This window comes from Delphinus delphis, chromosome 5, assembly GCF_949987515.2.
Source record: "Delphinus delphis chromosome 5, mDelDel1.2, whole genome shotgun sequence".
In the NCBI taxonomy this organism is placed as follows: domain Eukaryota; kingdom Metazoa; phylum Chordata; class Mammalia; order Artiodactyla; family Delphinidae; genus Delphinus; species Delphinus delphis.
In genome coordinates, this window is record NC_082687.1 from 23,712,381 (window position 1) to 23,740,073 (window position 27,693).

Below are 27,693 nucleotides of genomic sequence, written 5' to 3' on the forward strand. Positions count from 1 at the left end.
TTATACTATAATAAATGTTTGGAAGATGGATAAATGATACCAGTAAATATAGCTAGATTTTAATAAACAAGTATTAAAGTTTGACTCTCAAGTCAGATTTTTTGGGTTGGTGGTTACAGTTTAAAGGAAATGAGTACAGAGTACGTTTTTACAGCACAGCCTCTACGTGCGGGTTTTTTTACCCAAATATTCCTGACCTTCCAATATAATTGTCATTATTATAGTCCCCTTTATACAATGAGACTATTCAAACAAGTGTAAAAGTTTTTCAGTGTGCTACCTTGATTACTCCTTGGAATTAGCAGAGGATAATAATGTTGTGAATTATTTTTCTTCTTTCTTGATTTCTGAGATGCCTACTGGAAATAGTAGCATCATCTGTGAAACTTCAGATAAGTGAATAATTTAGGCTAAGTTAGACCTATAATGATAGAGAAAATAAATTTTCCACTTTGAGTTGAATTTATGTAAGCAATACCTATTAAAATAATAATCGTGTATGGACTTTTCAAAAAGGACTGCATCTGCTTCTTTGAAGCATGACCTCGTATGACTGCCTTGACCATATCTGGAATGATCAACTTTTGAAACAACATTCAGTTGCTTTTTTTCTTTTTTTTCCTTCAAAGGCAAACACAAAGTTATGACATTGATCAGATTAAACACCACCATCAGATTAAGCTTTAAGAGAACCGCAGCTCATCAAAACAGATTGAAGGGCCTCCCAGTTATAGGATGTACCCTCTGATAGGTCTGGGGTCTGGAAACCCAAGGAAGGACAGGTGGCTTCTCTAAAGAAGCTCCCATTTAGTGGGAAAGTGGAAAAGTAAACACATTATCATAATTAGCACAGAAGGGGGCTTGTGGTTGAGGTTAGCTCTTGGCCCTGCAGGCTGTCTCCTCTGAGGAGAATCTCAGAGGGTGAGTGGCAATGAAATGATGATAGAGGATCTTCTATCAGAATAAACAGCATACCCAGATCCTTTAAAAAGAGGGGACTGGCTCAGTCTTGGGTGGGAGGGAGGAAAGTATGAATGCAGGAACGAATGCCAAATGCCTGGCAGGTGCCAGCTCCTGGGGGTTTTATAATCCATGCTAATGAGTTTGGGCTTTATTCTGAGAACACCATTAAAGGGTTTTATGTAGGCAAGTAACATAATCAGGTCGGCCCCTAGAAAGCTCATTCTAAGATTTAAGGATACCATAGGGGAAAAATGGTATTTTTTAATGCAAACTGTTATAAAATCACACTTTTTTTCAGCATCTTCTTTAAAGAGTGCTTTGCCCGGTGTTCCAAACCTAGGGTTCTTGACGCCTTGCTTTAGAGATGATCAGACAGGAAGGCATAACAAAAGTCCCTGTCCTGACTCGAAATAGCTGCCTCCACTTGGGGACCTAGAGTGAGTGATTTTTACAAGTTTGGAGGCCACTTGGAGTGTAAGTGGAGGTCATTTAGCCATACCGTGTGAGTTCACTTTCAGAAAAACAAACCAGGTACGTGCAGTGCACATTAAAAAAAGGAAGCCAGGACTTCAGACTTACAGATTCTTTAATTTTCTTGGATAAATGAAAACAAACGATTGCCATTATAAATAGAAAGTAAAATTGATAAAGGGAAATCAGAGAGAACGTGGAATCTAGAGTAACTCTTAAGAGATCTGCTATGGCCACTGCAGACAGAGGAAACAAAGCAGGTGTGGTGGGTCCCAGAAGATAAATTCCATTTCGAACATGCAGTGTGAAAGCCTACAGAACCTCCATGTGGGGTGACTTTGTAGGTATGCCAATAAGGATCTTAGGGGAGATCTGAACCAGAGGTTAAGATTTACCAAGTTGTGCTCCTAATGAGGGAGCAGATCACATGATCCAGAGATTGACAGCCCCGGGTGAGATTGTTTTAACCCCTGAGGGTTAAAGCACAATGGGGTGCTCTTTGCTAAAGAAATGCGTCATGTCGCTTTCTTTGTTCAAACCTAATCTAGCTGAAGCCTCCTTGTAACTGTCTTGGATTTAAAAGCTGAGGCTCAAGTGAGTTATTTAACACTGTTGACTCTTAGAATTTGAGAATCAGTGTATCCCCGGAGTTGGTTCATTTGCTGCCTCTGCTTTAGTCTTATCTCATACCCTTTATTGTGGCACTTAAGTAATTAGAGAAGCATTCCAGTATTTGCCTCTAGGCAGCAGAGGAGAAGTACATACACCTTGGACTTTTTTTCCTTTCTCTCCTCATAAGTAATACTGAGCCATCATTTGAGTATCACTTTCATTTCTGTCTGGAGCATAAATGTCAAATTGAGCCAGGCAGTAAAAATAACAAAGAAATGAAGCTACCAAAATGCCTGAGCGACTGGGTTCAATTCAAGGCAACATTTTCACCTTGAGGCGTTTGTCCTAAACTCAGGCTTAAGTTTTGCATGGAGTAGAAAATACATGGAAATTTTATAAATGCACTATTAAAAAATTCACTTAATACGGTATCTTTCTGTGAAGAGTGCCAAGGAGTACCCTTGAGAGTACTTGAGAGAGTTAGGAAATTTTCATGTTTTATAAGCTAGAAAATCACATTTTCCAGAACTTGTAGATTTTGGTCAATAAGGTGCTAGAGATCAGCATTAAATCAGCGAACTCTAATATTATTTTCCATCTAATAGATGTCAACTCAGTTTTGTACATGCCAAGGAAAAAGAGAATTTGGTGCCATTGAGAATGAAGTAGTTTAAATTCCTGATTGAAATGATATTGCTACTCTGGCATCCAGGCTTCCAGTGGGAAAAAGTATGAGGCCAGCTGCTGGGTATTAAACCTGTACTTTTCTTAAGGCTTTTCAGCAGTACTAGTACATAACAGAGATTAAACGAAAAAAAAAAAAAAAAAAGATGGCAACTGAATTTATACTTTCCAATTCTCAAATTAAAGCTAGACAGTCAGCAGTTCCAGAATCTAGACATCTAATCCTTGCAAAATGGTGTCACGGGGGCAACCACTGAGTGTTCAGGGAAAAGAAATGCTGGTCTTGGTTTTGACTTTGGAGTAGCAGACATTGTATCAATAGAACTTCTCTAGAAGGGCGCTTTCAGGTGGTGAAGGAGTAGTCAGATTAAGGTTTTTAAAACACCTCCATCAAGTTAAGAAAGTAGGCCTTGGTACTTTCGTATGAGACACCAGACTTCAAAGAAAAGATGTACTTGCGATCTGACTGAGAGGTTTTATAATTTTTTATTGGATCCAGTTTTCTAAGGCATGTTAGAAGAGTAACTAACATGACACATGTTCTTCCTCTCTTCCTCCAAATAAAGGTAACAACTAACCAAGAAGTTATGCCACTAAAACCCTACCATCTTTTATAACAGTTTGCTTATTACGTTGTTGCATGCAGCTTCGGCGTTCCCATGGTATTGAGCATGAATGATATGCATAGCCAGACTGAAATAGTCTCCACAAACAAACTTTTGTTTATGCTTTTGAGATGTAACATGTCTGCTCAGGGCTCTGTTGCTTTTTTACAGAATCCATTTTTTTTCCAATTAAAAAAATAACATTATATTAAGAGAGTCTTCTTTTTACCAATTAGGTCAAAGTCCTAAAATTTTAAGACCCAAACCCCATGGTTTAGAGCGAACTGATTCACAAACCATAGGTGACTTTGCTACAAGAAGAAAGGGTATGTACTTTAGCACCGCATGCTGGATGGGGTGTTGGGAATTTATGTATTCTGTGATGTTGTTTCCTTTAAAAGTAAAGGAGAAGAGCCTTAAATACTACTTTGTTGTAAATAAAACTTCCCAGCGCGTAATTTCTAAAGGGAATGCTTCCCATAATATACAGCGAGTATATTTGTTATGCCATTAACAGCAGCATGTTAAATATTTGATAATATATGATATTCAGTCTTTTCCTTTTGCATTATTCTTTTAACCTTTTAGACATCAATAGAGTGTTTTCTTTAAGCTTGTGAGATGCTTGTGAGTTCCAGTTGTCTCCTGTACTTATGTATAATGTATATATTCTGTTCTGAGACAATATATAATCATTTCCATGGATTCATTATTTTATGCCATTACTTGGAATTTGACAGCTAAGCAGCTCTTAGCCTCTGTGTTTTAAAAAAAGTGAAAACATCAGAGTTAAAGAAATACTTGCAAGTGAGCACAGCATTCTGTACATGTCCATTTTAAGTGTATAGGTGAGCAAAATTATTTTAACTCAAACTTAAATCAACGTAGCCTTCAGAAAATCTCATTGAATTTTTTTGTATTTGAGTTGCCAAAAATACTTCGGCATAAACCCCAGAGAATCTACATAATCCTTTAAAATGACTACCTATTTTATAGTTGGAAGGTAATTATAACTTGGTTGATTCAATGTACACATATATGCACAAAGACTAGAGGAGGGATGCCTGGAAAAAATGAAGACTTTTTCTTTAGAGTGGCAGGATGACGTGTAACTAAAATATTTACCTAATATGTTTAAATAGTATCCTAAAATATAATGAATATTAACAAATAATATTGTTGAAGTTCTTTTGCTCATGTCATGAATTTCTGAAAACTGAGTCTTACTTTAAGGGCGAAGAGCTCTGTGGAATATATACTGGCAGAGTAATTAATTGTCCACTGCAATAATAGGGTAAATAAGAAAAGACAACTTATAAATAAAGCTAATAGGAACATTAGCATTTATTTTTACTTAATTTGTTAAAGGATGTTGTTGGTTAAATTAAGCTAAAAATTTGAGACAGTTGTTAAATTGTGGCCTTTTCTCAGAGCAGAGTTTGAGTATAAAGATATAATTATTGCTTTGTTTTATTTGGTTCCAGACTGGGCCTGAATTAATTTAAAAGATTTGGTTATTAATTCTTTTTGTCAGTTTTTGGTTTTAGCGAAGTTTTGTGTTTATTGCTTCCTAAACATCATTTTATATGTATAGTTGTATAAATGATGCTTCAATGTTGATGACGAGGACTGTTTTTACATAGAAAATTAAATGTCCGTGTTTGAGGATAAAATTAGTGAAAAAAATAAAATAAGGAAATAATGAAAAGTACAAATCAAGTAACTATGAAGGAATTGGGTCACATTACTCTTTCTTGTTCTCATCGTTTATATTCATAAAATATGTACTTAAGAAGCAGCATGTTGTAATAATAAAGTTTTATTTAGACTTTCAGTCAACAGTCAGGAAACATTATCTGATTTAGCTTTTGCCACTAATTTTTTAGCTGTGTGACCTTGGAAAAATCACATAACATCAGTGTGCTTCTTTTCATGTGTGAAACTAAGCTGGTCCTAGGTGTACAGTGGCTATAATGTATAAATACAGATGTAGAAAGAGGGTCTTGTTTTGTTTTCCAAATTTCTGTATGCTAAAGTCTCTTTTTTTTTTCTTTTTTGTTTCAGTCAAGCCAGCACCTTTAGAAATAAAACCTTTGCCAGAATGGGAAGAATTACAAGCCCCAGTAAGATCTCCCATCACGAGGAGTTTTGCTCGAGAGTAAGTCTTTGTTTAAAATACTTAGCTTGATTGTGCATCATAATGGAGAGTAACTAGAACAGTGGTTCCCAAAGGATGGTCTGGGGAGCCTCCCTTTTTGGGGTTCTGTGAAGTCAGAACTATTTTCATCAATATACTAAGATGTCATTTGCTTTTCCACTCTCCTTCTCTCATGAGTGTACACTGGAGTTTTCCAGAGGTGGCATAATGTTGGACGATATCGTTGTGACAGCTAATAGTGTATGTGTTTGTGTACACTTGTCTTTTTAAATTTTTTTCTATTATAGGTAATGTGGTAAATATCAGTAGATATCACCCATAAAAACCAAAGTTCCTTGGGGTTCTCAATAAATTTTAAGAGTGTGAAAGATTCATGAGGCTAGAAATTTCTGAGAACTACTGCTCTGGAAAATACAGTAGTTTCTTGTAGGGATTATTTAATGGAGATTCATTTAAATGTATATGTGGAAATGAAAAGAATGTTTGTAGTTACAAACCTGTGTTGAATGTGTACGTGTGTGAATATATGTGTGTGTGTGTGTGTATGTGTATATATATATGTTTTTTTAAATAGTAATTCTTAAATCTTCCTTTTCATATCTGTGTCTTTCTACTTATCCTCCACATCACTAGCAATACTTTTTTCGTTGTTCTGCAGAAGGTACTTTGTTGTTGTTTTTTTTAAACATCTTTATTGCAGTATAATTGCTTTACAATGGTGTGTTAGTTTCTGCTGTATAACAAAGTGAATCAGTTATACATATATCCCCATATCTCCTCCCTCTTGCGTCTCCCTCCCACCCTCCCTATCCCACCCCTCTAGGTGGTCACAAAGCACCGAGCTGATCTCCCTGTTCTATGCACTGCTTCCCACTAGCTATCTATTTTACATTTGGTAGTGTATATATGTCCATGCCACTCTCTCACTTCGTCCCAGCTTACCCTTCCCCCTCCCCGTGTCCTCAAGTCCATGCTCTAGTAGGTCTGTGTCTTTATTCCCGCCTTGCCCCTAGGTTCTTCATGACTTTTTTTTTTTTTTTAGATTCCATATATATGTGTTAGCATACAGTATTTGTCTTTCTCTTTCTGACTTACTTCACTCTGTATGACAGACTCTAGGTCCATCCACCTCACTACCAATAACTCAATTTCGTTTCTTTTTATGGCTGAGTAATATTCCATTGTATATATGTGCCACATCTTCTTGATCCTGCAGAAGGTACTTTGATGCTCAGAGATATCCCTTTACAGAAGCAGACTTGAAGACATAGAGAACAAGCTAGTGGTTACCAGTGACGGGGTGGGGGGGGGCTGGAAATAGGGTGGGGAAGCGGGAGGTACAAACTACCTCCCACTACGAGATAAGTGGGAGCTCATCTTGGGTGTAAGATAGGCTCAAGGATATATTGTACAACACGGGGAATAGAGCCAATAGTTTGTAATAACCGTAAATGGAAAGTAACCTTTCAGAATTGTGTAAAAAAATCAAAAATTTTTTCAAAAAGAAGATATCCCTTTACAAATAGTTATAAATATTAGTTGTGCATTTGAATGTGTGTGATAAATTGTACAGTAATAAATGCGTACAATAAATGATTGTGAGCATAAATGGTTCTGGAAGAATGTATACTATCACTCATTTTTACTTTCAAAGCAAATTGAGAAATTTTGGTCAGGGTGTGTGTTTGTGATGGTCATCTCTGTAATCAGCTCCTCCAGGTTTCCCATGTCTCCCCGGCCGGATTCAGTGCACAGCACAACTTCAAGCAGCGACTCACATGACAGTGAAGAGAATTATGTTCCCATGAACCCAAACCTGTCCAGTGAAGACTCAGTAAGTAGAATCTTCTCTTAACGTCTCTCTTCCTGAGCAGCCCTTCTGAATCATTCACACTAGACCTTTCTTCCAGTCCATACACCTTACCCTTCCATCTTTCTTTACTTAAGGAAAAAGGATAAAAGACAATTTTTTAAAAATGCTTTTGGGGGCTTCCCTGGTGGCGCAGTGGTTAAGAATCCGCCTGCCAATGCAGGGGACACAGGTTTGAGCCCTGGTCCGGGAAGATCCTACATGGGTGGAGCAACTGAGCCCATGCGCCACAACTACTGAGCCTGCGCTCTAGAGCCCGTGTGCCACAACTGCTGAAGCCCACGCGCCTAGAGCCCGTGCTCTGCAACAAGAGAAGCCACTGCAATCAGAAGCCCGTGCACCACAACAAAGAGTACCCCCAGCTCACCCCGCAACTAGAGAAAGCCCGCACGCAGCAATGAAGACCCAACGCAGCCAAAAATAAAATAAATTTTAAAAATTAAAAAAAAAAACTTTATATAAAAATGCTTTTGAAAAACAGCATCATCAAGTCTAAAACCAATAAAGGGTCAAAGTGTAATATTAATATCTATAAAGCAGATACAAGTTAGTTAAAAATCACAAAATTTGGGCTTCCCTGGTGGTGCAGTGGTTGAGAGTCCGCCTGCCGATGCAGGGGACATGGGTTCGTGCCCCAGTCCGGGAAGATCCCACATGCCTCGGAGCGGCTGGGCCCGTGAGCCATGGCCGCTGGGCCTGCACGTCTGGAGCCTGTGCTCCGCAGCGGGAGAGGCCACAACAGTGAGAGGCCCGCATAGCGGGAAAAAAAAAAAAAAAAAATCACAAAATTTTCCAGTTATATTTCTTTTAAGATGTACTTCACTTTTGAAACTATTCAAAAAACTTTTTACTGGAAGCATTTTATAATGCATTTCTCCAGACCCACGTCAGCGCACTCAGAGTGAAACAGTCTTATGCCGAGGGTTTTTAATAACCTTTCAGTAGTACATCCTTAGGTAGGGCTTAAAGATCAAAGAAGACCTGTTAAAACCTGATTTACTTCAGACTGACTGTTATTACCCCAAGGCCCAAGAATTTTGTAATAGTAGCAAGCATTATGTTCCCCAGAAATCAGGTAGTTGCCAGAAAATACTTCAGATGTTTGAAAATACAAGCCAATTTTAATTTTTTAAAAATCTTTTCCTTTTGCTTTCCCTCAAACCAGAGACACTGCTTGCTCTGTTATTTGCTTTTTAGTAGATAAGTGTATCAGTTGGCATTAGGATCCCCTCTGAGTAACAGAAAATAAGCAAATAACAAGGCCTTAAGGCAGACGTTTATTTCTTTCTCATGTAGAATTCCAGAGAGTCAGTCCGTGGTTGTTGTGGCAGCTTTTTGTTCCAGAAGCCCTCGGGGATCCTTGCCCCTTGCCGCTCTCCAGACTGCTGTCCCCTGCGTCTGGCTCACAGGCTCAATAGAACAAGATGATGCTCCAGCCAGCAGATTCACATTCCAGGCTGCAGAATGGAGGGAAGGAAGAAGAAGCAAAGGATGCAGCCCAATTGCCACATAGAGAAGGTTCCCAGAAACTGCTGAGTTCAAACTGTTGACCAGGACTTAGCCTCTGGCCACATAAACACGAAAGGGACTGGAAACCGTAGCTTTTGTACCGAGGGACAGTGGGCCTGGCTAAAAACCCCCTTCCCGGTGGAAAGGGGAGAACAGATCATGGGGCACAACCAGGCAGCATATGATAAGCAAATATCTAATGTCAAAATTTGGCATGAATGACATTTTAGTGACTTTATTTTCTTTAAAACAATTCTGTTCAGAGATTCAATATATAAAGCCCTATTTTTTCATTGAATTTATGTCTTTTAATTTAGGCAGAAACAGATTTCTCATGACCATTTGTCAGGGAACAAAATTAAGTGATTTGAAAAGCCTGATTTGATGCTTGATCTAATTAACTGTAAAATATTATCAAATTCATAAAGTATTCAAAAATGAATAAGATAATTTAAAATATTTATGTCAATCCTGAATTAGAATATAAACGAACTATATCAATAACATTTTCACTAATGTTTCAAGGTAGGACAATTTTTATTAACTGACTTTCACTTCTGGGTTTGTAATTTTTCCATTTGATGAGTAGTGTTTTATTATTTTTATTAACTTAATTTTTTTTCTTCATTATAGTAAACAGACTCTAGTAAGAGACTAAGTAGGGCTTCCCTGGTGGCGCAGTGGTTGAGGGTCCGCCTGCCGATGCAGGGGCTGCGGGTTCGTGCCCCGGTCCGGGAGGATCCCTTGTGCCGCGGAGCGGCTGGGCCCGTGAGCCATGGCCGCTGGGCCTGCGCATCCGGAGCCTGTGCTCCACAGCGGGAGGGGCCACAGCAGTGAGAGGCCCGCGTACCGCAAAAAAAAAATCTAAGTAAATCCTCAGTGCTGCCTTGGAGTACATGTTACCCTCAATTTTCATCTTTAGGTGGTTAAATGAATTTTTTTATTACAAAAGTAATTCTTTTCTGAGATACTACAGAATCTTTTATTTTGCCCAAAATAGTAAATAAACATAAAAATATTGGAAAGGACCTGTAATAGGAAAGTTTGAAAGTATGATTTGTCATGAGTAGGTGTTAGGTGAAGGGAAAAATATAGAAAAAATCTGTTACAATCAGAAAGTCAAAGGAAAGGAAGATATAAAATTGTTCTTTTATATAGTATAACACTAAGCCAGAAAGGTAATTTTACCTGCACAGTAGAGGTGTCTAAATAACCACCAGATAGTGAATTTCTAAGGTACTGAGGCCCTAAGGGTTAGAAATAAGCAAAAATGTCCCAAGTGAAAATATCCATCTGCCATTCACAATAGAAAAGTCAGCTGTGCCGTTTCCATCTTATGCCACCAACTGCAAGGGCTCATCTTAGTCCAAACAACTTTTCCTTAGGAATGAATGTAATAGTTACAGCAATATTTCCCACACCTCTTGGAATTTAGTGTATCAGTGGAGAACCATAGAAGTTCACAAGGTCTAACATATGCTCAGGTTGATGAAGTCGGTAAAAAATTAGTCTTGGAGAAGTTGAAACAGGATTGGATCAAATCTGGTTTATAGGGACAATGAAAATTAAATTCTGTACATTGAAATGTTGAAGCACAGTCTGTTTCCTATACTGGTGATCATGGAGCAGGCAGTGTCTAATGAAAGTGAATTGGTGATGCTGCCTGTTTTTTATACAAACATCCAAAGTCAAGCATTCGTGAAATGAACCCTTAATGTGACGCCTGAAATTCAAGTGACAGTACATCATTACTAAAGACATATATATTGTTTGTAACAACATCAAAAGTATGTTCAATAATTTTATATATTTTTTTCAAGAATTTTAGAAAAACAAAGTACTACTATATTTTTTCTTTTAATTCACAGAACACTTCATAATAACTCTTCGAATCTTAGGGTTTTTCTAAACTGTTTTGGGAAAACACTGGGTTAAAGCCTAGAATGCAGAGACAGGCTGTTCCCAGTTGAGATTAGATTAGATCAAGAGCAAATAGACTTTTTGGAGGGACACACATTTTAACAATACTTGAAGATGAAAACATTTCCAGTCCTAGTAATTAGAGTACAGTCGAACTAGCAATTCTGAGAAATTCTCTTTAAGAACAGCTTACTGAGATTAAATGTGTACATCATATGAACTCAAGGGCTTCTTTCGTAGCCTACAACACCGTGAATAATTCTAGATGTTTCCAATTAGGGAAATTTCAGGTATGGGCTGTGTCATTACATTTGAATACAAAATTTTACACACGCGCACACACACACACACACACACACACACACACACCATGCAATCTGGCTTGTTTTTTTTTATGTGAGAATGAAATATAGAGTCATTTGCAGAAAAAAATTTCAGTTTTTTCATGAATTAGAAGAAAGAGGGGGGAGGGGATAGCTATTTGTACTAATTGAGCACTGACACTTGCTTACATTTTTTGTGCCCTACATGTTACTGTCAATATTTTTTTAATGTTTTATTAGCGGTAGTTGATAAATTTGGTTTAAAAATCTGTTCCTACAAATAGGGCCATCACATTCAGTAGCGCAGGTTGTCTGCTGCATACACATGCCGCATGCAGTATGTAGGATATACAGTAGACGGCACACCTGCTGCATCTGAGTACATGCGACCCAGACCATGTCCCCCTCACCAAGAGTAAACTCAGTGTTTTCCTAGCAATTGTCCTTTCCCTAAGTCACAGCTTAGTCTGTTTAACCCAAACAGAATGGAGTAGCAATATGAAAGAATCAGCAGAACCAGATTTATGCAGTTTCCAAATCACGTTGTTCATCCTAACAAGTATAAAATTGTCAAGTTGATTACATCGTTACGGTTTTCTTCAAAAGTATAAGCTAACATGTGAACAATAATACCTATGTGATAGAAGCCACAGGGATGAAAGTCCCTAATGAATATGTAGTGTCCTGAGAAGTCAGGAACATTCCCAGGTGAGGTTAAAAGCAGCAAGGCGTGGAAACAAGTCATTTGTTGGAGCACATTTGAAGACTGTCATGATCAGAGTAGCAGGTGCATGTAGGGACATAAGTTCACGTCGTCCTTTCCTTTTTATTTAGCATTGATCTTCATGTTCCTAATAACCTATTTCTTTTTCATTTTTCTGCCTCAAGCTTTTTCATTCTTGTTGTTCATTGCTGTCCTCTCCCTTCCTTTTTTCTTTTTCTTTTCTTAGAGAGGAGTCCTTCTGTTCTACAGTTCCTATTAGAACAGAAAAGATAAGAAGACAGAAAATTAAGTGGTAAAAATTCCAGGCAGTTGAAACAAAACAGACTTTATAAATGGAGTCAGTATGCATAGCCCTTAGCTACCATACTTATTCTAAATTGATTTTAGTGTGAAAGCCTTTAACTCAAATATAGAACTTTAAAGTTTTTTTTAATTTGAGAGGTGAGCTCAGGGTCTTTCTACTCCGCCATCTTGGTCGATCCCTAAAAAAATTTCATTTGAAAGCATGGACTGTAAGGATCCTATAGTTAAAGAATGTTATTGAGAACAGATATCATTTTAATAGTGTTATTGAGAACAGATATCATTTTAAAATATCATTTTAATAGCATTGAGTTAGACTATTCCAACTGGGAATTCCCTGGCGGTCTAGTGGTTAGGACTTGGCACTTCCACTGTCGGGGGCCTGGGTTCAATCCCTGGTAAGGGAACTAAGATTCCTTAAGCTGCGCGGCACAGCCGGGGAAAAAAAAAAAAAGGAAAGAAAGAACTGTTGCAGTTAACTGTAGCTTGATGGCCCAGTCTTAGTCTGAACCAAGTTTTACTTTTCAAACTACTTTTAGCTTGCTTACCTATGCTATGTTTTAATCAATTTTTAAAATATTACTTATTTTTCTCCATCCTAAAAGATTATTTAATTTTCTAAGGAGACATTTCTTCAAGCTGTGTCCTCTTAAAATTACTATTTAGGCTTGAGTAGATGGCAAACAAGGTAATAGGCAGTATGTCTCATGAATGTTTGACAGTTGATTTTGTTGTATTTTACTTTCAGAATCTTTTTGGCAGTAATAGTCTTGATGGAGGAAACAGCCCAATGATCAAGCCCAAAGGAGACAAACAAGTGGAATACCTAGATCTAGATTTAGATTCTGGGAAATCCACGCCACCACGTAAGGTAAGTGAAACCTCATTCTATAAATACACTGAGCTCCCATTTGAAACCTGAAGAATCGGGTCTCCTTTGGGGGAATTTTCTTAGTATGTTTAATTTAAAGTCTATTCCTTAATGCTTTTTCATAAATCACAAAAGTGTTAGACTGATAAATTTATTTTTTCATCTCTGATGGTATGGAAGTTACACGCTTTGTACTCTCTTAGTGATTACCATCAAAATGCTTACTTACTAAATTCTAAAGTTCCAAAGTTAATCATGGTCTTCACTCCCTTTCCGATGTTAGTTCAAATTACTCCTTTTCTGACTTTCTTGGTATTTTTGTCCAAAAGTTTTAGAGTTTTTTGTTGTTCTTGTTGTTGTTACACTCACAAATTAGACATTAGTAGTAGTAATATTCTTACTATATAGACAATGTTTATATACATTTCCCTACATGTTTACCAACTTCTTTTTTTATCATTCCTTCTTGTGTCTTAGACCTTCCTTCTCTAATCATTTTCCTTCCTCCTTCCTTTAGAAGTTCTTTTCATGGAAGTCTGTTAATGGTAAATTCTTGCAGTTTTTGTTTAACTGAAATGTCTTTATTTTGCCTCATTCTGGAAAATGAGTATTGAGGGTTTTGCGGGGGGAGCAGTTTGAGTTCACAATTCTTAATTGACAGTAAGTTTCTCTCAACGCATAGGAGATACTATTTGCTGTCACCTGGCTTCCATTGTTCCTGTGAAAAGTATGCTGTCAGTCTAATTGCAGTTCCTTTGTAGGTAATCTGTCTTTTCTATCTGGCTGATGTTAAGATCTTTTCTATATCTTTGGTGTTCAGCAGGTTCACTACACTGTGTCTAGACATCTAGACATAGATTTTTCTTTATTTATCCTGCTTGGTAGAAGTTGTGCAGTCTTTATTTCTGGATTCATATTTTTTGTCAGTTATGGAAAAGTCTGAATCATTATCTCCCTAAGTATTGTTTTTCCACGATTCTCTTTCTTCTGTCCTTTTAGGTTTCTGATTAGACAGTTAGAACTTCTCATTCTGTTTTTCTTATCTTTTACCACTCTTCCATATTTTCTATTTTATCATTTCTTTGCTTACGTGTAAAATTTCTTTAGGTCTGTCACCAAGTTCACTAATTTCTCAGTTCTTCTGCTTAACCTATGTGTTTAATTTTTAATCTCAATATTTTATTTTTCACTGCTGAAGTGACATTCTGCTTGGCTTTTTTCCCCCAAATATGCCTATCTGATTTGAATAGCTTCTTACTCCTTTTTTGTTATCCTATTCCTTTTATTTTTTATTTTCCAATTCCTTTAAACATTTTATACACATATTTTATACTATTTATGCAGTAGTTTCCATACCTGAAGTCCTTGGAGGTCTGAATCTGTGTTTACCGTTTCTCACACACCTGATGGCTTGTTTCCTTGTGTGTTCGTGCATTTTTATTGTGAATTTATTTTGCTAAGCATATCTGTGGGAAACCTGCAGACCTAAATTTCCTTCAGAAAGGAATTGCATTTGCTTCTGCTAGGAAGCAGGTGATGCTACCACCCTAGGACTACCTCAGTTTCCTTCAAGGGTCCCTATCCTAACAGGATAGTTTTGGGTTCCGCATTCCTCCCACCCAGGCCTCCTGATTGCACTGCTCAGTTGACGTTCATCCTGAAGACGACACCGTCTTGACCCGTTAGCAGCTCTCTGCTCCCTCCATTTCCCTCACACCTTGGACATTTCCCTTAATTTCTCGTGAGCCCAGCAACGCGTTAATAATTACATTTGTTTTAAGTTAGTGAGTATCTAGTTGGATTTTATGTAGCCTGCCATTCTTGAAATACTCCTTTTCAAAAAACATTTCTTAACTCTGAAAGTAAACACCTGTACCTGTTCTCAGGACTTGAAAAAGTCAAGCTTAAGCTAAAAGCAAGCTGTGTCTCTTAAGGTGAACCAGGGGGCTGCTCTCCTTCTTTTCTAAGAATTTCATCTGTTATGGGAGCATTAGTTTGAATTCTTAAATATAATAATTTTAAACTTAAGGGAAAAACAGAGTACAGTTAGGAGAGAGACAACATTGTTAAACTGATTTTTTGGTGACCCAGTAGAATTTCAAGAGTTATTCACAGTGCATATGTGTCTGTGTTTTAAGACTGGAGTTCACGCAGAAGCACCGCTTTTTCTGTGGAGGTTTATGGGGTTTTTTCCTTTGCTTTTTAGCAAAAGAGCAGTGGCTCAGGCAGCAGTGTAGCTGACGAGAGAGTGGACTATGTCGTGGTTGACCAACAGAAGACGCTGGCTCTGAAGAGCACCCGTGAAGCCTGGACCGATGGGAGACAGTCCACAGAGTCTGAAACGCCAGCCAAGAATGTGAAGTGAAAATGCCGCTTTGATGTCTCTGAACAAAAGAGGACTGAGCTGTAAGGAGAAATCCTGTTTGACTGAAGATAACTTGACCCTTGTACTCTAGGTAGACCCTCAACTGAACAGAGTCGAAGTCAGAGGACCTTTCAGACTTAATCAAGCCATTGAGCGTGTAAATGGTGCTTTGTGGTATCTGAACAATTCATCACATGTAAATAATGTGGGAAAATACTGTTGTTTGGTTCCCAGAGAAACATTTGTTTCGTAGTTAACACACTTGTAGTATTACTGTATTTATGCACTTTTTCATTTAAAGCATTGGTTTGGGTATTCCCGAATGGACCTTAACATGATTCTGTTGGGAGTTCTTGTTTTCCTCACACTACTCTTAAGAACAATGCTACGTGAACTAAGCTACTTTCCACTGGGAAATTGCTCTTTCAGCTGCAGGGTAACAACAGGACGTGAGAAGTAGATTCACAAAATACCTTTCTACCTGAAACTTAATGGGGTAACCGTTAGCTTAAACTACAAAGTAGAGTTGGACTCATCATTCATTGCCTTCCAAAGTACTAAGCATCATGTACCTACTGGTGTCAGGACTTTGTTCTCTGGTTCATGGACATTTGGTTTTCAGTGGTGGGACTTTCTTGTATTTTGTTAATTACAGTGTTTTGGGCTCATTACGTGAAGATTCTGCCAGGTGGGATCTTACACCTTGGAAAGAGTGAATAATCACACTATCAAGTAAGCGTACAACTCACTGATGGCATGTGGTGACGATGTGCTCTCACATTTTCAACATGTATTAAACTTTACGTTATTTGCAAAGTGTAGATTATATAACTAATCAGGTACGTACCAGGCACTGATGTGCTAATACAATGATCAGGTTTAGACAGTGAGCTTTAGTTGTATTCGTGTTAGTCCTCTAATGCTGGTTTCCAGTTTGGAATTAATGGCACAATTGACATTCACTGTTAGTTATAGCAACATACTGTGATTTTTAATTAGACAGTCATTCAGATTTATTACTCGAAGAATGAAATTCTGTCTTTTGACACCATAGTGCCCTATGTTTTTTTTTAAACTTTACTTAATATTCTTCTTGGCCTTATCCTATTTAAATCCCTATGCAATTAATATTTTGTATCTGCATTTTTTAAAAAAAACAGATGTTATATAAGTGATTCTCATATGTAGCACCTATTGCTTTTCCAGTAAAAGAATTAAGGCTTGTGTACTGTGATTTATATTCACTGCCCCAATTCAAGAAATATTGGAGCCTTGCTATAATGTGAAATCTTAAAGTCATGGACCTCTTCCAACCAGATTTCTGAAACCACCAGAGGTGTCGTATAATTCTTTCTCACCTATAACATGGTCCTATAGCAAGACCACACATTATCTATAGTAAGGCTACAATTTATCTGTCTTGGCTTTGCAATGTAATTTAGAAAGCAGGTATAGTTATTGGTTTGATTGGTTTTTAACTAAGTTACATACAATCTCTTATGTACTGATTTGAGACTTACTAACAGTGTTTGGAGGGGGCATAGAGATTGAAGAGCCCACAGCTGAGGCATGTTTCCCTCCATGCAGACCTTTAATGTTACCTGAGTACACAGATGTGCCCTGATTTCTGGCCCCTTGGTCACCGTACTGTGCCTAATCAATGTAATGGGTTTATGTCCCCTCCATGAGCTAAAAACGTTCATAACAAGATGAATTGTAGACAAGTAACATTTAATGCTTTTAAATGTTTGCTTCTTTTTAAACAAAAACTAAAACCCAGAACTGAATTTTGAGGTGGATTTTTAAATAAAAAAACATTGTTTGAGTTTGCTGTGAGTAAGCTGTTTTATAATGAAACCACAAAATAGAGTCGAAAATCATTGAAATGTGCCTCAACTGTCAAAACACATAACGCAGTTGATGTGTGAAGACACCAAATTGTGTTGCATGGAGGATAAACATACTCTGAGATTTAGAACACAACAGTAAATACATTGTTAATTCAAAAATCTTGGGGGCTTCCCTGGTGGCGCAGTGGTTGAGCGTATGCAGGGGACATGGGTTCGTTCCCTGGTCCGGGAAGATCCCACATGCCGCGGAGCAGCTGGGCCCGTGAGCCATGGCCGCTGAGCCTGCGCGTCCAGAGCCTGTGATCTGCAACGGGAGAGGCCACAACAGTGAGAGGCCCGCGAACCGCAAAAAAAAAAAGAAATCTCGTTTTAAAAGCTACCTATCAGAAGAGTCTAAGGCAATAATGAACTTTTTAGTGTAATTTCTCAATTTTTTGCAAGTTACCATTTTGAAGAGCCGCAGCACTCAAATCTGTAGAATTTTCCCATTACGCAGAGTAATTTAAGAATTGAAAATTAGGCAGTTTGTTAAACTAAATCACATTAAACATTGCATTAACAAATTAAATGAAAAGACAGTCTCTTATAGAGTGGTATTTCCCAAAGATTTTTTAGCACTAGAATCTCTTTTAAGTAAACTCTTGTGTAAGCCCAATATGTAAAGCCTGGAAAGTCCATTTGATCAGTGTAACTGTATTTTGAGTCCACATTTATGTTTACTTGTCTTAGAACATTACTAAGAATAACATTTCTAAGTAACACAAATGTGAAATTGGGGTTATAGATAGTTGGTGAAACCTTAGCTGCCAGTCTGTTTCTATGCCTTGTTTTATTCACATGCTATCAAGCGAATTTTACTTCATGCAAATGTAAGTAAGTACAAATAATAATAGGGTTTAAACACACATTTCAGGAGATTCTTTAACTAGAAATAGATAAAGTTGTATTCCCAGGTTTATATAAACGTAAATTATCCTGGTAGTGGAAGTTTATACATAAGCAGACTCCAGTGTGGTAAAATAGTGTATGTAACACATTAGAATGTGCATTTTTACTAAGTTTTTAAACTACACACTTTTATAAAAACAAAATTTGAATCAAACTCTTTAATACCCCTAATCGCCCACAAGAAGCTGAGTTTTGGCCAGGCATGGGTTGAACACCACTGGTTAACTGTGTAACAGTTGTGTTATAAATCAGAAGTTTTTTTCTCCCACGTTTGATGATCTCTACCTTTTATTCCTTATTTTGAAAAACTGTACAATTTTATGAAAGTTTGAATACCAGTGCGCAGCTCTGCTTTCAAAACTCAAAATTCAGACTTGAATAATGTAAGCTATTTAACCCACAGGATGCATCACCTTAGAAAGCTATAAAAGTGGTTTTTATCTACACTCTATACGTTTTCATCTTTATTTTTATCAATACCATATAAGCTACTGTGAGCGTTTTAGAGAATTCCATAAAGGTACTATGAGTGTGTGTATGTATATATAGCATTGTATTTAATCATAGACTAAGTTTAATTTGATATAGAAATACTGCCATACTTGTACATTAATGTCATAAGTCATAATTCCCTCTGGACTCTTTATATTTAATTCATCGGAGGTCGTAATCTTCATAGTCATAAATGCATTCAAACTGGAAATTGAACACCAGTGTTTGTTTTTCTTTTTCTTTTAGTGGGAAGTTGTCTGCTTTCCCCCTTTAGCAAAAACAGTATTTTTTATATTTTGTTAAACTGTTGACTATTTTATGCCTGTACACTATACCATAGGCATAATTCTTAGATATTCCCAAACACTCTTAGTGCCTCCTTATTTGGCGCATTGAAAGGATTGGTGTTAGTATTTCAAATGAATTATCCTTTAAAAATATACTAGCCTTAAACAGTTTAGAAACAACAAGGGAGACGGAATCTTTTTATTCCTATCTTTGGGTCATGTGGTAGGTCTTATCCTCCATTGGTAGATAAGCAGTCAGGTCTGTAACAGGATTGACATAACATGACCAAACCAAGTGGATACAGAGAGAGAGAGGGGCATATCCCAGGATAACAGTTATTGTCAATAACATCAGCTATATGTAAATCTGTATATAATTTAAAATACCAACAACTATGAGGTGAAAAAGCCATGGTGCAAATGAATGTTGTAGACATCATGGACTTGTTCTGATGAAAAATCACTTGTCGGGTTGTTGAGATGATTGGTTTTAATCTGACTAAATTTGTTTATATATCACTACAGCTTGAAATAATTTAGTTCATCCTCCATAGACTTATCTTTCTTTAGGATCAGTATAATGCATATTGTGAGTTTCAACAGACTGTTTCGTCAAGGGATTAACATAGCTTCTGGCTTCCTTTACTAAAAAGATATGGCTTTGTGTGAGTTCTTGTAACCTAAATCAATTGTTGATAATCATTCCAAATTTCCACAGCAAAATCTTATGTATAAACTTATTTCTCCCCTCTTGCACATCTTCTTTTGTAAAGATCCTATTGTAGATATTTTCTGCTACCAAATAAAACTTTTCAAACAATTTGGTTTCAAGACCTTAAGTAGTCAATTTGGATACTGAAACTGTGACCCAATAAGGACATAAAACTTCTATTTCCAACTCTTCCTTAGAGTCTTTATCTAAATCAAAAACCCAATTCTGCCATTAACTACACTTCGCAGTTCTACTTCTATAGGGTCACTCATTTTCTGCAGTAAAGATCCCACTAAATCATGCTAAATATAATAGTCATGCTCTAACCAAATAGAAAAAGCTCCTGAGACCCAGTTGCCCTACGCGTATGCGCGTTATTCCTTCATGTAGCCAATGCTACCAGCACTTTGTTGAGTAAAAGGCCAATAAGTAAGGGCCTGTATGCAACCTTTACCATCAGGAAATACATTCCCAACATGACTTGGGAAATGACAGCTGGCTGGGCTTCTTCATTTCTAGGAAAGTTTTCAGACACCTCCAATGCTTCATAAAACCCCAAGAATTACCATAAGTCACAGCATTTTGCAGCTCTGACTCTGTCATTAGATCATACTTGGGAAATTGGGGAAGAAAATTAAGTTCCTAAAGTTTATTCCTATAATTCATTAGACAGGACTTTATTACTTTTAATCATGGTTATGTTGGTGATTCACTCGTAGCTCAACATGTCTCTGATTTTGTGTGTGGTGCCCAGAGCATTTGGAGGACTCAGTATGTGGTGGTACAGAAAAGAAAAAATCACATGAATGTTTTAAAAGCCCACTTTCTCCAATATGGTATCATGATGGTTCATGTGTCAACTTGGCTAGGGTGTGGTGCCCCTGTGTTTGTTCAAACACTGGTGTAGACGTTGCTGTGAAGATACTGTGTGGATGTGATTAACATTACAATCCGTTTAGGTAAAGCTGATCACCCCCCATAGTGTGGATGGGCCTCATCCAATCAGTTGAAGGCCTTCAAAGCAAAAACTGAAGTTTCCCACAGAAGAAGGAATTCTGCCCCAAGACCGTAACATAGAAATCCTGTGTGAATTTCCGGGCTGCCAACCTGCCCTACAGATTTCAAACGTGCCGTCCCCATTTCCATAGATAGAGGCACAGCATACATGGATGGATGGATGGATGGATGGATGGATGGACAGATTCTTTCTCTGGGTCTACTCCCTATTCATTGTGGGAGGAGACATACAAGGACATGAATACCAGGAAGTAAGGATCGCTGGCAGCATCTTAAGAGGCTAGCGATCACAAAGGCAGAGTTGAGTGTTAAGAGATGACACTAAAGATGGAGGGCCTTAAGGACCAAGGAACTCAAGTGTATTGAGAATTAAGAACTTTAAAATGTCAGAAGACAAAGCCTGGAAAGAGTAGGCCACAGGAAGTCAGGAGATAGTGCTGAACGTGGGTCTATGCGTTTAGCTCTGTGTCCTTATAAATTACAAAGCTATTCAACAGTTAATTGAGACACTGTGTTTTATAGTCACTCTTACTTAATCCTCGTAATACTGTGAAGTCGGTAATGTTATTCTCTCCAACCTTCAAGTTTCAACTTGAACAGTTCCACAAGGCTTTCCCTCAACTACCCCACCCAGAGGTGCTAGCTCCTTCCTCTGAAAGTCACAAAATTGGCGAGTCTCTTCTGGTTTTCACTTTGGGCTTTTGTGATGGTATATTAATTTGCTAGGGCTACGATCACAAAGCACCACAGACTGGGTGGCTTAAATAACAGATTTATGTTTTCACGGTTCTGGAGGCTAGAAGCTAGAGGTCAAGGTGTAGCCTGGTTTAATTTCTTCTGAAGCCTCTTTCCTCGGTTTGTAGATGGTCGCCTTCTCACTTTACCCTCACTTGGCCATTTCTCTGGACATGGGAATCCTGGTGGCATATTTTCTTCTTATAAGGACAGCAGCCATATTGAATGAGACCCTCACCTTTATGACCCATTTAACCTTAATTTGCTCTTTAAAGTCCCCATCTCCAAACACAGTCATATTCTGAGGTACGGGGGGTTGGGTCTTCAACATGAATTTTGGGTGGAACAATTCAGTCCATAATAGATGGCTGTGTTTAGCTCATCTACCTAGCTATATGCACCTTAGAATAAAAACTGTCTTATCTGTCATTACATCAGTCACAGCCCTGGCAGGAAAAGATGGCACATTCAAAGGAGTAATTGAAGAGAGTTGAATGAAGAAACTGTTGCAAATCTGTAGATTGGGTGAAGGGAACAAACAAGGGGTGGTTAAGAACCACTAGCAACAGTAAGAAGCCATCAGCACTTTTGGAACTGAGGAGGGAAATGGTGCTGTTACACCCAGCAAGAGCTGTCCACCAGCAGACATTTCAGCCTTAGGTAAAAGGACGCAACACTACCAATTGCAGACCAGCAGGGAGGGAGTCAGGTTACCTCTCCTATGACTTGCCATTGGCTAAAGACAACCAGCAGCCAGAAATAACCCAAGAGATGTAATATCAATACATGGAGGTCATCTTCTCAGGGCACATGGCAAGGCAGAGAAGGCAAGAGGGCAGGTCAGACAGAGCAAACAGAGAAAATCCTTCACAATCGTATTTATTACCGTGTCAAACCATCAAAGAAATAAAGGGTCTGTGGAAGATTGGCTTGCTTAACAGCTGATCCAAACTCTTTCTAGAGTGCCATCGTGTACTTCAGAAGCTGTAAGGATAAAAAACTACATTTCCCAGACTTCCTTGCAGCTAGGGCCCGGCCCATCCTCCACTTTCCACCAGTCACATTCAAAGTCAGAAACAGTTCAGTGGAGCGAGAGGCGGAACTCTGCGAAGCATCAGTATTGTTAAATCAAGCCGTTCACTTTTAGTAGATGAAGCGATGGTTCCTAATCCTTGGTCGACAGCTAAGATGGCATATTCTTGGAGCCCACGTCTGTGGTGGCAGCTTCCTGCACCCTCATGGCGCCATGGGCACGTGATCCTGGATTCAGCCACTAGTGAGGTGATTTCTTGAACCCGGATTCCTGATTGTTTCCATGTCTGGCTCTTCTGTGGCATTGTTCTGAGAATCATTCCTAAAGGCCTATACACCTGCTAGTGATTGTTAACTCTATACTAAATTTCTTTTGGTTTAAAATTGCTAGAGTGGCTTACCCCTGTTGAAAACTGACACGGGCCAGTTTTCCTGCCTCTTGGATTCTGGAATATATTTTTTTCTTATTCTCATATTGCAAAACTGTATAACTAAAGAAAATTGGGGGATGGTGGGAGAGGAGAGGAAAAACACTTGCAATCTGTGTTACTTCCCTTTCTTTGCCTGCAAATGTGCAGATAGATTCTGCTTTTCGCATTTACTGCTGTCATAAATATCTTCCCAGGTGTTAAGCATCTATCTGAATTATTATTTTAAAGACTGAATAATATCCCTTCAAATATTTTAAAATACTCAATGATATCCAATTTGGATACAGGTGTGGGGAAGGGAACACTGGCATATACAGTAAGTCCCCTACATACGAATGAGTTCCGTTCCGAGAGTGCATTTGTAAGTCCAATTTGTTCATAAGTCCAACGAAGTTAGCCTAGGTACCCAACTAACACAATCGGCTATGTAGTACTGTACTGTAATAGGTTCATAATACTTTTCACACAAATAATACATAAAAAAACAAACACAAAAAATAAACATTTTTAATCTTACAGTACAGTACCTTGAAAAGAACAGCAGTACATGGGACTTCCCTGGCGGTCCAGTGGTTAAGACTACGCAGGGGGCACGGGTTCGATCCCTGGTCAGGCAATGAAGAACCCACATGCTGCGTGGTGCAGACAAAAAATAATAAAAATTTTATAAAAAGAAGAGTACAGTAGTACAGTACAACAGCTGGCATACAGGGGCTGACATCAAGTAAACAGGCAAGAAGAGTTACTGACTGGAGGAGGGAGAGGAGGTGGGAGAGGGTAGAGCTGAAGGATCGTCAATAGGACACGGAGGGCAAGCTGCAATTTCACTCACGCCTGACGATGATGGAACGCACGTTGGAATCTTTGAAAGTTTGCAACTTGAAGGTTTGTATGTAGGGGACTTACTGTACTACCACTGGGAGCAAAAAGTGGTACAACATTTTGTTTTTTACATTTATTCCATGACTGTTTATTGAGAATCTACATCATGCCAAGTACTGTGCAAGGCTGAGTATTCAGAGATGAACAGACCCAGTCTTGTTCTCCATAATTCACAGTCTAGTGGTACAACTTTTTTTAAAGAGCAGTTTATTATTACAATTTTAATGTCTTGAAACTATACTTAACCATTAACCAAGCAACTGAATTTTAAGGAATTAACCCTAAAGAATTAATCAAATGTATGCACAATAATTTTAATTTATCTCCAAGGAGTTGGAAGTGTATTCAACAATGGAGGGTTGGTTAAATTGTGCATACATATGTATATAGCCATTTATAATATAGAACAATAATTTTCAAGTGTGTTCCTCTAACAAGAGAGACCTCTGAAACAAAAGGGAGGCCAAGTTTGGGAGGTCCAATGCCCTTTCACCTTGCTTTACTTAGGGTGTCTCTACTTCTTCTGTTTCCACATTGGAAGATAAGTGTAAGATTTTACTTGAAAGATAGGTTCTGCTAGTGGAAAACATCCTAACTGTTGTAATAAAAGTACGTTTAATGTCATGAATGGTTTTTCCAAGATATACTGCTGTGTAAAAATTAAGGCTATATAACTAAACATAGTATAATCCTATGTTTGTATGTAACTAATAGCACTAAAACAGCAGGATATCACTACAGATATTACAGACATTAAAATGATGATTAAAAAGATATTATGGACAACCTTAGGCAAATAAATTTGAAAATTTTATAAAATGAGCAAATGGCTATTATAAAAGACTTACTACAACTGAGTAAAGAAAAGAAAATTTGAATAGTCCTATGTCACCTAAAATGAATTTTATAATTAAAAGCCTTTTTTACAAAGAGAATTCTGGGCTCAGACAAAATCTCCAATAAATATTACCAAACTTTTAAGAAAGAAATCATGCGAATCCTACAGGAGCTCAGGAATGCAAGGTAATACACCACATCAGTAAATTAAAGGGGAAAATATTACACAATCATTTCAATTAATGCAGAAAACTGGTTGATAGATTTCAACATCTATGTATGGTTTAAAAAACAAAATTCTTATCAACATGAAGTAAAAAAAGAAACGTGTTACAAAGACAAGAATATCTATTTTAAAAATCCATCAGCAAACGTCACACTTCATGGTTGTACTGTACTACTGTACTCTTCTTTTTATAAAATTTTTATTATTTTTTGTCTGCACCATGCAGCATGTGGGTTCTTCATTGCCTGACCAGGGATCGAACCCATGCCCCCTGCAGTGGAAGTGCGTAGTCTTAACCACCGGACCGCCAGGGAAGTCCCATGTACTGCTGTTCTTTTCAAGGTACTGTACTGTAAGATTAAAAATGTTTATTTTTTGTGTTTTTTTTTAATGTATTATTTGTGTGAAAAGTATTATAAACCTATTACAGTACAGTACTACATAGCCGATTGTGTTGGTTGGGTACCTGGGCTAACTTTGTTGGACTTATGAACAAATTGGACTTACAAGTGCACTCTCGGTTAACTATAAAATTGTCAACATGGCACAATGGCCTCTTGGTGGTATAGAGTGCAGCTGCGAATGCTTCTGGATCATTGCACAATCCCACCCTGTGAGGAAGTTACCCTGTAATAAACTGATCTATTGATTATATGGAGCTGCCTGCCTCAGTTTCTGGTCTCAAGATGGCTTCTCAGTTCGGTGGGTACTTTCTTTCCCTCTGTCCTCCAACACCTAACAACCACAATACCATATGTAAACCTTGATTGGGGGTAAAAAGCTGTATAAGACAATTTAGGCACAAATAGAAAATTGTAAATGGGCTAGATAATAAACGATATTGAAGAATTACTCATTCTCAAGTGTAATAACAGTATTATGGTACTGTAGTTGAATAGCCTTCATCAAATGGATGCATGTGGAAATATTTAGGGTTAGAGCATCTGAAAAAATTGCTCACAATACATGTATATGTAGAGAAACAGATTTAAATAAAACAAAATATTAATAATTGTCAAGGTAGTGAGTACTTATTGTAATATTCTTTCAACCTTTCTATTGAAGAGTTTGATAGTAGAAAATGGAAAAATAATTGAACAGATAATTGATCTTTCCTATAGAAAGAAAGAAGAAAGAGAAAAAAAGAGAGAAAGAAGAGAGAAAGGAAGGAAGGAAGGAAAGAGAGAGAGAAAGAAAGAAAGAAAAAGAAAAAGAAAAACAAAGAGAAAGAAAGAAGGAAAGAGAGAGAAAGAAAGAAGGGGAAAGAGAGGGGAAGGGAGGGAAAGAGTAAGGAAGAAAGGAAGGAAAGAAGGAAGAAGAAATAGAAAACAGAATGGTAAGAATAAATAATACACAGGAAATCCTTGAGTTCATCAGAACATGTTTTTTAAAAGCTATTAGTGTGAATTGGCACTCATTCTAAAAAACATTCAAAATAACGTCTATATGTTTGCATATATTCTTCACATCACTTTTATCAAATTAATATTTCAATCTAAATAAGAGCACAGTGTTTCCCTGGTGGCACAGTGGTTAAGAATCTGCCTGCCAATGCAGGGGACACGGACCAGTTCAAGCCCTGGTCCAGGAAGATCCCACATGCCACGGAGCAGCTAAGCCCATGCACCACAACTACTGAGCCTTCACCCTAGAGCCCACAAGCCACAACTACTGAGCCCGCGAGCCACAACTACTGAAGCCCACGTGCCTAGCTAGAGCCTGTGCTCCGCGACAAGAGAAGCCACCTCAATGAGAAACCCATGCACCGCAACGAAGAGTAGCCCCTGCTCGCCACAACTAGAGAAAGCTCGTGTGCAGCAATAAAGACCCAATGCAGCCAAAAATAAATAAACAAAATAAATTTATTAAAAAATAAATTAAATAAATAAGAGCACAAAATAATCTTCCTTATGAAGTCTTTTTTCTATATATTTTGAATAAATAATACAATGACATAGTTCAAAACACAAAAAGTATCCCTTTCACATTGTTTTTCCAGATGTGCACTGATAAGCAAATTCATATGTATTAATGCAACTTATAAATTTCAGCTGTTCTTAATTATACTTTTGTTTTTTCCCCGAGATTATATATGCATATTCCCAGCACCTATGAACTTTTGTTGTTTGGTGGACATCGCCCCCTTGTGCATAAAACCGAATCTACAAGGGAAGTCCTGACAAAAAGTGAAATAAACTTATATGACTGTTCTTTCACAGAATTACAACTGTAAAAGTTTCTTGAAGCTATAGCTTCAATTACTCAGTTCTGACCAGCCCCCAAATATTCACCCTTTTCTTTCAACCCTCATTGAAAGTGTCCGTACACTTGCCTTAGTGATCTCGTACGTATTTTGTGATTTTTGGTTTCCAAAGAAATCTCACATCCATATTTTGTTTAATTAGAACAGGAGTTACTGCCCTCCTTTTCTATTGAGATACAATTCACATCCCATACAATTCACATTTAAAGTGTACAACTCAATGGTCTTTAGTATATTCAGAGTTGTGCAACCATCATCACAATTTCTCTTAGAACATTTTCATCACTCCAAAGAGAAACTTCCTACCTGTTAGTGGTCACTACCCATTTCCCCAACCCTATTTGCAGCCCTAGGCAACCTCTAATCTATTTTGCCTCTGTAGATTTCCATTTTCTAGACATTTATTATAAATGGAATCGTACAATATGCTGTATGGTCTTTTGTGAATTTCTTCTTTCACTTGGCTTAATGTGTACAAGGTTCACCATGTTGTAGCATGTATCAGCACTTCATTCCTTTTTAGAGCTGAATAATGTTCCATTGCAGGGATGCACCACATTTAATTATCCATTCATCAGCTGATGGGCATTTGGATTGTTTCCA

At 37.7% G+C, this 27,693-nt stretch overlaps 1 protein-coding gene across 2 annotated transcripts in view; it reads left to right on the forward strand.

Annotated features, from left to right (window-relative positions):
• The window catches only part of GAB1 (GRB2 associated binding protein 1), a 127,891-nt gene extending 108,122 nt beyond the window's left edge, over nucleotides 1–19,769 (forward strand). Inside the window, exons 7-11 of one of the 2 annotated variants that reach the window (XM_060012090.2) lie at nucleotides 3,572–3,661; nucleotides 5,400–5,493; nucleotides 7,204–7,327; nucleotides 12,891–13,013; nucleotides 15,220–19,769. In XM_060012090.2, the coding sequence (XP_059868073.1) occupies nucleotides 3,572–3,661; nucleotides 5,400–5,493; nucleotides 7,204–7,327; nucleotides 12,891–13,013; nucleotides 15,220–15,378 (590 nt within the window). In that variant the 3' untranslated portion in view covers nucleotides 15,379–19,769. The remainder of the gene's footprint in view (nucleotides 1–3,571; nucleotides 3,662–5,399; nucleotides 5,494–7,203; nucleotides 7,328–12,890; nucleotides 13,014–15,219) is intronic. The other variant, XM_060012091.2, reaches the window with a different exon arrangement.
• Nucleotides 19,770–27,693: the final 7,924 nt, after the last annotated feature.